Raw genomic sequence first — 9,800 nt, forward strand, 5'->3', positions numbered from 1 at the left:
ATGGGCCAAATGCTGGCAAATGAGACTAGATTTATTTAGGTATGGACGGGTTGGAACGAAGGGCCTGTTTCCATGCTGTATGGTTCTATGATAATCGACAACGGTTCTGCAGTCAGCAGTGGGTCAATTCCAGAATTTTTCTCAGCCACAAAAAGCATCTGTTACATCAGGAATATCCAAACTCCATGCACTGCAGGAGTTACTCTCAGCCAGGGTCTCAGTTTCAAGCTGGCTGACCAGACGGTATGTAGACTGAGATAGATTCCTGTCCTTGCTTACTCCCATGGTCTAAGTGCATAGGAGACTGAGCTAGAGGGGCTGAATGGCTAGCGCCTGTTGCGATGAGGTACTGTTGGAGAGGAACAAGTTATGCACATGACAGAACAAGAACTGCAAGATTCCATTCACTCCTGCAGTGTCATCCAATAATCTCCCCTCCTTGGCACCGTGTCCCTCAATACTTTTAGCTCACAAAGATCTATCAACCTGAGACTTAAAATAGGCTAGCTCCTACTGCTGTTTGTGGAGAGAATTCTACCATCGTCTGAGCTCAGAAATGCTAAATCACTTCTCTCCTGAATAGCCTGGCTCTGACATTAAAGATTGCCTCCTTGTGTCCTGTCCCCAGGAGAAAATTTCTCCCTGCCTACCTCATTGATTCCTTCCGTAGCTCCTTAAAACCTCAGTGAAATCACTCCTCAACCGTTTATATTCAAGGGAATACAAGCTCAGTTCACATGATCTCACTGTCTAATCTAACCCATCAATCACAGGTGAAACTACACCTCAGGTGCCTAGAACTGTACACAATATTCAGTCATGGTTTGAGAGATTTATACAACCACAGCTATATCTGTTCCCCTTTAGATTCCAGCTCTCCAGTTATAAAGACCAACATTCCACTGGCATTTTTATTTATTTCTGTATCTGACTTCTGTATTTTATGAACTTTTCTACTGGCACCACTAAATCTATTCAGGCTTCCCCTATTACCAACTTTTGTACCTTTAAATAATATTTGCATCGGTACTTTTTGGTCCATAATCTCTCGCCTCTCACACTTAACTGTGATGAAATCTATCTGCCACAACTTCACCCAATTTATTTGATCAATTTCTCTTTTGGTATATCATATGCCTGCTCACAATACTCACTACATCATCGTAGAGTCATACAGCATGGAAACAGGCCCTTCGGCCCAACACGTCCATACCGACCACGTTCCCAAACTAAACTAATTCCACTTGCTTGCATTTGGCCCATTTCCCTCTAAAACTTCGTATTCATGTACCTGTCCAAATGTCATTTAAATGTTGCAACTGTAACCTGCATCTACCACCTCCTTTGGCAGTACATTCTACATTCGAACCATCCTCTGTGTGAAAAAGTTGCCCCTCAGGTTCCGTTTAAATCTTTCTCCTCTCACCTTAAAAATATGCCCCCTAGATTTGAACTCCCTTCATACTCAGGAAAGTACCTTTGCAATTCACCTTATCTATGTCCCCCATGACTTTATAAACCTCAATGAGGTCACTCCTCAACCTCCAATGCTCCAGTGAAAAAAGTTCCAGTCTATCCAGCCTTTCCTTATAACACAAACCCGCTATTCCTGGCAACATCCTGGTAAATCTTTTCTGAACCCTCTCCAATTTAATAATATCCTTTCTCTAACAGGGTGACCAGAATTGAACACAGTACTCCACAGGAGGCCTCACCAACGTCCTTTACAAATTCAACATGACGTCCCAACTCCTATACTCAATACTTTCTGAAGAAGGGTCCAGACCCAAAACGTCAGCTTTCCTGCTCCTCTGATGCTGCTTGGCCTGCTGTGTTCATCCAGCTCTACACCTTGTTATCTCCTATACTCAATGGTCTGAGCAATGAAGGCAAGTGTGCTAAACGCCTTCTTAACCACCCTGTCTACCTGTGATGCAACTTTCAAAGAACTATTGCATCATTGGTAAATCTGAAGAATTGGCTCTCTATTGTATTAACAATGTCATTAATAAATGCTGATGCTTGTGAGACAGCACTGGACAATTCCTTCCAATTCAGTGCAGATCCATGAATCCCTACATCCTGCCTTCTCTTGTTGACCAAATCTTGCTTTAATTATAGCTAACAGTCTCTTCCGTGCAACATTACTGAATGCTTTCTGGAAATCCAAGTAAACTACAACAACTCTCCCCTCTACTTTAGTTAAATAAAAACATAAGAAATAAGAACAGGAGAGGAGTTGGTCATTCAGCCCTCCAAGCTGTCTCTGTTATTCAATATGACTGTGCTGATCTCCTACATCAGCTCCTGCGTTATTCCCATATCTCGGTATATTTAATTTCTAAAAATTAATAGATCTCCGTCTTGAACATATTCAATGACTCAGCCTCCACTCTCCCTGGGACAGAGAATTCGAAACATTCACTACCCTCTGAGTGAAGACATTCCTCCTTAACTTGATCCTAAATGGCCAACTCACTTTCCTGTGACTATAGTCCACAGGTCTGGACAACACTCTCCGACCCAAGCCCCCCTATGCCAGGGGAAACATCTCCCTACCTCCACCCTGTCAATCCCTTTAAGGGTTTTGCACATTTGAATCAGATCACCTCTCAGTCTTCTGAACGCTAGAGAATTTAGGCCCAATCTGTAGGTTTCGAGGTGAATCCAGAGTGGATTCCCGGCCTCAAGAGCTTCGAGGTGAACCCCAGCTCACTTTGAAGGCAAGGCCTGGTGCGGACTGGAGGGGACGCCCTGTGCGGACTGGAGGGGAGGCCCCGTGCGGACTGGTGGGGAGCCCCGTGCGGACTGGAGGGGAGGCCCCGTGCGGACTGGAGGGGAGGCCCCGTGCGGACTGGTGGGGAGCCCCGTGCGGACTGGAGGGGAGGCCCCGTGCGGACTGGAGGGGAGGCCCCGTGCGGACTGGAGGGGAGGCTTGGCACGGTCTGGGTTGGAAGGGCTGTTATTTTGAACGTTTTATTTCTTTATTTTTCGAATTCATTCCTATGATTTTGTACTTTTCTACCTAAGATGGTGCAAAGGTCTGTAATGATGGACTTTTTATTTCTTTATTTTTCTAATTTTTTCCTATGAATTTGTACTTAAGAATGTGTATCTAGGTATGTTTGTACCTAGGATGGCACTCTAAATGGCGACTTGTAAACTTTTCACTGTACTCACGTGAGTACATGTGGCAATAAACCTAATTCTAATTTAATCTTCTCTCACTGGACAACCCACCCACCTCAGGAGTTAGTTTGGTGAATCCCTGTTGCACATCCTTGATGGGATTCTGAACTGGTTTTGTTCCTGGTGACGCCACTGTCTCCGCTTGATACAATCACACGCAGGGTGAGGGGGTATGGGGCAGTGCTGCGGTATGTTACCCCAAGAACAGTCAATGTCTGGGGGTGAGGCAGGTTCCTCTCTGTGGAGTCGGGCCTTCTCCTGAGTAACCCACTATTAAACAGGGTGAATTCAGTCTAAAACAGCACAGACGCTCCTGCCAAAGTACAATGGGGTTTCCGTTCAGCTATCAGACCCTTTTGCTGCCTCAAATGTACACAAATAGTGTCCTATATAATCAAGAAATGCCTTGGTTTTTTTTTGCAATGGCAGGGAATGCTAAATTCCCATGTCTGTTTGCAAACAGTGTACAGAACTGTCTTCGTAACCGGGGACGTACATAAAGATTTTTTCAGGAACAAATTTTTGCAATGAGTCATATTAAAAACCCAGCAGAGACTTCTCTCCCTCTGCCTGGCACATCACCCATGCAAGAAAGAATGAACACACTCACCCACTCGGCCCTTTGGTGGGGAGGGAGGGTCATGGCTGTTACCTCGGCAACATGTTGGGTTGGTCAGTGATGCCTTTAGCCAATTATGGTCGCAGACAGCGCCCTCTGGGTGGATCTGGCTGGCATCAAGCACACTATACCCCATGACAACCGGGCACACCAGCAGGCATCTCGGCAGCTGCCCAGTAGACACTGTTCCCTCCTTTGGCTGCGCTCCAATGGCTGATGGCCACTCGTTCGTGAGGCAGGAGTCACTGAAGGGACTGGCGTTGGTCGGTTGGTCCAACGTTGTTGGCAGAGAGACTTGCTGCGTCTGGGATCCGCTGCATGCACCTTGATGGAGACGGTCTTCACTCGGGCAGCAAAGTATCACCTTCTCAAACCTGCTGCCTGGGATCTGGCACTCAAAAGGCCTGGTGGGGGAGGCTGGCTGGAGTGAGCCCATGGTTGGATAGGGATAGGCAAGATCCGTAGCCATTGATGAGCAGGGGCAGAGGGCCACGTCTGCCCACCATTGGGTGCTGGTTTGATCTGCTGACCCGTACTGCGTTGAAGCAGTTGGGCCCAATATGGCAGCCGAACCTGTCTTGGCTAGCCACAGCTGGTCACTGGAGACTCCCAAACAACAGCCCCTGCTGGAAAGGAAGATACATATCAGCACAGCGAGTACTCACTCCTCCCTCAGCCTTTCCTTCCCTCCTTTACCATCCCCCATCCCTCAGTCGTCACCTTCCTTCACCCATCCCTCCACCTTTCCCCAACTCTCTCCCTGGAGACCCCAATGATTCTAAAGAAACTGCTATTTAAATTGAGCACAGCCCTTTAGTTCTTTATTTTGGAGATATTTCAGGACAAGAATTTATGTCTGTTTAATTGGAGTTTAATATTGTAGCTATACATTCTAAAGGTCTTCTTCACTGCTGCCATTTTAACCACCACCATGTGGTTTTAGTCACAGGAAATTGGAACCCAACGTCCCAAAGGTTAATGAGACTTTGGGATCCAAACTGTCTCCGATCCTCTAAGGGAGATTTCCATCCTGGATAGAACAAGTCCAGTTAAAATCAGGACTTTTATTTCTGAACTATTTCTTTCATTCCTTTCATTGCTTTATCCACCAGTTTATTTAATGGGTCGACCATTCCTTTAAGGATGAAGAATTTCTTGATGTCAGTCTGAGAATCACCGCCTAATTATTTGTACCTGTGCCCTCACGGTTGAATGCTGCAGTTCGAATTTAAAGTAATTTCTTGGGTTGACTTTCACTGTAGCCCAAACATTTCTTCTAAGGCATTGTGAATCTACGGTTTAGCACAAACACCCATTTCCACCTTTCCCCTCTGGATTCTCTCCCTGTCTAGGACCCAACTCTCCACTCAGGAGAAACCCAGCTTCCTTTTTAGTAAGTAATTCCAATCATCAAATTCACAAAAACTAAAAGAGTTTTGAACAGTGCTCACCAAGGGGAGAGCGAAAATACAAACACAATCAGTAAAGGGGGCAATCAGATGGGCTGATGGGTCAAGAAGTGGCAGATGGAGTTTAATTGAGATAAATATGAGGTGCTGCATTTTGGAAAAGCAAATCAGGACAGGACTTATACACTTAATAGTAAGGTCCTGGGGAGTGTTGCCGAACAAAGAGACTTTGGGGTGCAAGTTCATAATTTCTTGAACGTGGAGTCGCAGGAAAACAGGATAGTGAAGATGATGTTTGGCATGCTTGTCTTTAATGGTCAGTGCATGGAGTATAGGAGTTGGGAGGTCATGTTGTGGCTGTACAGGACATTAGTGAGGCCACTTTTGGAATACTATGTTCAATTCTGGTCTCCCTGCTATAGGAAAGATGTTGTTAAACTTGACAGGGTTCAGAAAAGATTTACAAGGATGTTGCCAGGATTGGAGGGTTTGAGTTATAGGGAGAGGCTGAATAGACTGGGGCTATTTTCCCCGGAGTGTCGGAGGCTGAGGGGGTGACATTATAGAGGTTTATAAAATCATGAAGGGCATGGATAGGGTGAATACCCAAGGTCTGTTTCCCAGGGTAGCGGAGTCCAAAAGTAGAGGGCATAGGTTTAAGGTGAGAGGGGAAAGATTTAAAATAGACCTGAGGGGCAACATTTTCACGCAGAGGGTGGTGCGTGTATGGAATGAGCTGCCAGAGGAAGTGGTGGAGGCTGGTACAATTACAACATTTAAAAAGCATCTGGATGGGTATATGAGTAGCAAGGGTTTAGAGGGATATGGGCCAAATGCTGGCAAATGGGACTTAGATTAATGTAGGATATCTGGTCGGCATGGACGAGTTGGAGCTAAGGCTCTTTTTCTGTGCTGTATAACTCTATGACTCTATGATGGGGGGAGATCGAAACCAAAATCTTGTTTGTGGGGGAGATAATGCACCCCAGCCCCAATGGTGCCCACCTCCCTCTGAGGGTACTGGTAGAAACCACACGGTCCCTCACTAAGGATACTCAGGCACAGGTTCAGGAACAGAAGACAGGCAGGAAGTCACAAATTAGAACATAACACAGCTCTTTGTTGTAAAATAAACCTCCACCCGTGTCACAAAGTGATGAATTACAAGCACTGACCACGAAGGGACAGTGCAACGCAATAAAAATCAGAGGAGTGGCAAGACAGGGAGAGGACCGAGTGAAATTATTGGCAGTAAATGGACGTTAGTCTGTGAGATGGAGGAGAATGGGATGGTGGAGGGGGTCAGATTGTGAGGCCATCATCCCTCACAGCATCAAAGTGGTACCGAGCGAGACTGGGCACAGCCACTAGGAGTCTTCTCACTCTCATCATTGGAGAAATGCAGAGAGATTTGCTTTTTAAAAAGACACAGGACAGCATGTTAAATTTGGGCACTATCTAATCGCTCACCAATAATACACCTCTCACCACATTCAGTCCCATTCACTTTGATCACGAGGACCAGCAAGCACAGTATCTCACAGCCTTTTAACTTAATATCCTCCTCCTCCTCCACCACAACCTCATCCCCAGAGAGGGTTAACTAACTGAAGGAGATTGTAGCGTCCATCCTTCTCAAGTTGGAAAACATCTCGGTTTAACTGAGTGAGCTACTCAGACTCACCCAGCCTGTGATGATGTGTTTTTAAAGCTCTGGTCTGCTTACTGTGGATGCTGGTGTGTTACTGTTCGCACTGCTATCTGCTCTCTACTCCTGGTGTGACCATCCAATGGCTGCTCCTCCTTCACAATGCAAGGGGGCTCGGCCGCAGTGTCGCCACCTGCTGAAAGAGCAGAAACCTACAACTCAACAGCTCACAGAGAAACACAAATGTCAGGCTTCTCAAATTGTGGCTCTGATAGACTGCTCCCCAATGCTGGCATATTCAGAACTGTGTATGTGTGTGTATGAGAGAGAAAGTGTGTATGTGTGAGAGTGTGCGTGTGTGTGTGTGTATGTGTGTGAGTAGGTGAGTGTGTCAGAGTGACAGTGAGAGAGAGAGAGAGCGACACAGAGTGTGGGTATGTGTCTGTGTGAGAGAGAGAGTGTGTGTGGGAGTGAGAGAATGTGTGAGAGAGAGAATATGTATGTGTATATGGGTGGGGAGAGAGAGAGAAATTGTGTGTATATGTGTGCATGTGTGAGAGTGTGTGTGTGCTTGTGAGAGAGACAGAGAGAAAGTGTGTACGTGTAGATGTGTGTGTAAGTATTGTGTATGTGAATGTGTGTGTGTGAGTGTATGGGTGTGTGTGTGTGTGTAAGTAAGTGTGGGTGTGTGTGTAGGGTGTTTGTGTGTGTTTGGTGTCATCTTGGTATGTGCTTACACACACTCACGTACACAGGAGATAGGTGAGACACTAAACAAAGATTTTGCATCAGTATTTACTGTGGAGAAGGACACGGAAGCTAAGGAACTTGGGGAAACAAATAGTGATGTCTTGATGAGTTCATATTAAACAGGAGTAGGTGCTGGAGGTCGAAAAACATATAAAGGTAGAAAAATCCCCAGGACCTGATCAGGTGTTTCCCAGAACTTTGTTGAAAGTTAGGGAAGAGATTGCTGGGCCCCTGGCTGAGATATTTGAATCATTGACAGCCACAGGTGAGATGCTAGAAACTGGAGGTTGGCTAATGTGGTTCCACTATTTAAGAAAGGTGGTAAGGAGAAACCAGGGTATTATAGACTGGGGAGCCTGACATTAGTGGTGGGCAAGTTGTTGGAGGGAATTCTGAGGGACAGGATTTACATGCATATAGAAAGGCAAGGACTGATTAGGGATCATAAACATTGCTTTGTGCGTGGGAAATCGTGTCTCACTAACTTAATTGAGTTTTTTTGTAGAGATGACAGAGAGGATTGATGGTGGATGTTGTCAATACGGACTCCAGTAAAGCGTTTGACAAGATTCTGTGTGGTAGACTAGTTAGATCACATGGGATCCAGGGGGAGTTAGCCAACTGGATACAAAATTAGCTTGAAGGTAGGAGACAGAGGGTTTGGATATGAATACAGGAGGTATGGTTAGTAAGTTTACAGTTGACACAAAAATGGGTGGTGTAGTCGACAGTGAAGAAGATTATCTCAGAGTACAACGGGACCTTGATCAGATGGACCAATGGGCCAAGGAGTGGCAGATGGTGTTTAATTTAGTTAAATATTAGTTGTTGCATTTCGGTATGGACTTATACAGTTAATGTTAGGACACTGGGGAGTGTTGCCAAACAAAAGACCGAGGGGGGCAGTGTATTGGGTCTGAAAGTTCCTTGAAACTAGAGTCACAGGTGAGGCCACTTTTAAAATACTGCATACAACTCTGGTTACCGTTGTGTTGGAAGGATGTTGTTCAACTTGAGAGGATGCAAAAAAGATTTACAAGGATGTTGCCGGGACGAGAGTGTTTGAGCTATAGGAAGAGGCTGAATAGACTGGGGCTATTTTCCCTGGAGTATCACAGACTGAGGCGTGACATTGTAGAGGTTTCTAAAGCATGAGGGTCCTGGATAAGATGAATAGCCAAGGTCTTTTCCCCAGGGTGGGGAAGTCCAAAACTAGATGGTATAGGTTTAAGGTGAGAGGTTAAAGATATAAAAGGGACCTAAGGGACAGAAGGTGGTGCGTGTATGGAATGAGCTGCCAGAGGAAGTGGTGGAGGCTGGTTCCATTACAACATTTAAAAGGCATCTGGATGGGTAAATGTATAGGAAGAGTTTAGAGGGATATGGGCCAAATGCTGGCAAATGGGACTAGGTCAGATTGAGATGTCTGGTTGGTGTGGACGAGTTGGACCGAAGGGGTAGTAGGAACTGCAGATGCTGGAAAATCTGAGATAACAAGGTGTAGAGCTGGATGAACACAGCAGGCCAAGCAGCATCATAGGAGCAGGAAGGCTGATGTTTCGGGCCTAGACCCTTCATCAGAAATGGGGGAGGGGAAGGGGATTCTGAAATAAATAGGGAGAGAAGGGGAGGTGGATAGAAGATGGATAGAGGAGAAGATAGGTGGAGAGGAAACAGACAGGTCAAAGAGGCGGGGATGGGTCCAGTAAAGGTGAGTGTAGGTGGGGAGGTAGGGAGGGGATAGGTCAGTCCAGGGAGGACGGACAGGTCAAGGGGGCGGGATGAGGTTAGTAGGTAGGAAATGGGGGTGCGGCTTGAGGTGGGAGGAGGGAATAGGTGGGAGGAAGGACAGATTAGGGAGGCGGGGACGAGCTGGGCTGGTTTTGGGATGCGGTAGGGGGAGGGGAGATTTTGAAGCTTGTGCACATCTGCTAATGTGGTATACTGCATCCGCTGTTCCCGTTGTGGCCTCCTCTACATCGGGGAAACCAAGCGGAGGCTCGGGGACCACTTTGCGGAACACCTATGCTTGGTTCGCAATAAACAACTGCACCTCCCAGTCGTGAACCATTTCAACTCCCCCTCCCATTCCTCAGACGACATGTCCATCCTGGGCCTCCTGCAGAGCCACAATGATACCACCCGAAGGTTGCAGGAACAGCAACTCATATTCCGCTTGGGAACC

At 46.4% G+C, this 9,800-nt stretch overlaps 1 protein-coding gene across 1 annotated transcript in view; it reads right to left on the minus strand.

Moving 5' to 3' along the window:
* Window positions 1-2,636: 2,636 nt before the first annotated feature.
* The window catches only part of depdc5 (DEP domain containing 5, GATOR1 subcomplex subunit), a 132,019-nt gene continuing 124,855 nt past the window's right edge, over window positions 2,637-9,800 (minus strand). Inside the window, exons 31-33 of the mRNA XM_048611691.1 lie at window positions 6,944-7,058; window positions 3,842-4,431; window positions 2,637-2,959 (exon numbers count right to left, since the gene is read on the minus strand). Coding sequence (XP_048467648.1) covers window positions 2,637-2,959; window positions 3,842-4,431; window positions 6,944-7,058 — 1,028 coding nt within the window. The remainder of the gene's footprint in view (window positions 2,960-3,841; window positions 4,432-6,943; window positions 7,059-9,800) is intronic.

The sequence above is a fragment of the Rhincodon typus genome, chromosome 24 (genome assembly GCF_021869965.1).
Source record: "Rhincodon typus isolate 14 chromosome 24, sRhiTyp1.1, whole genome shotgun sequence".
NCBI lineage: Eukaryota > Metazoa > Chordata > Chondrichthyes > Orectolobiformes > Rhincodontidae > Rhincodon > Rhincodon typus.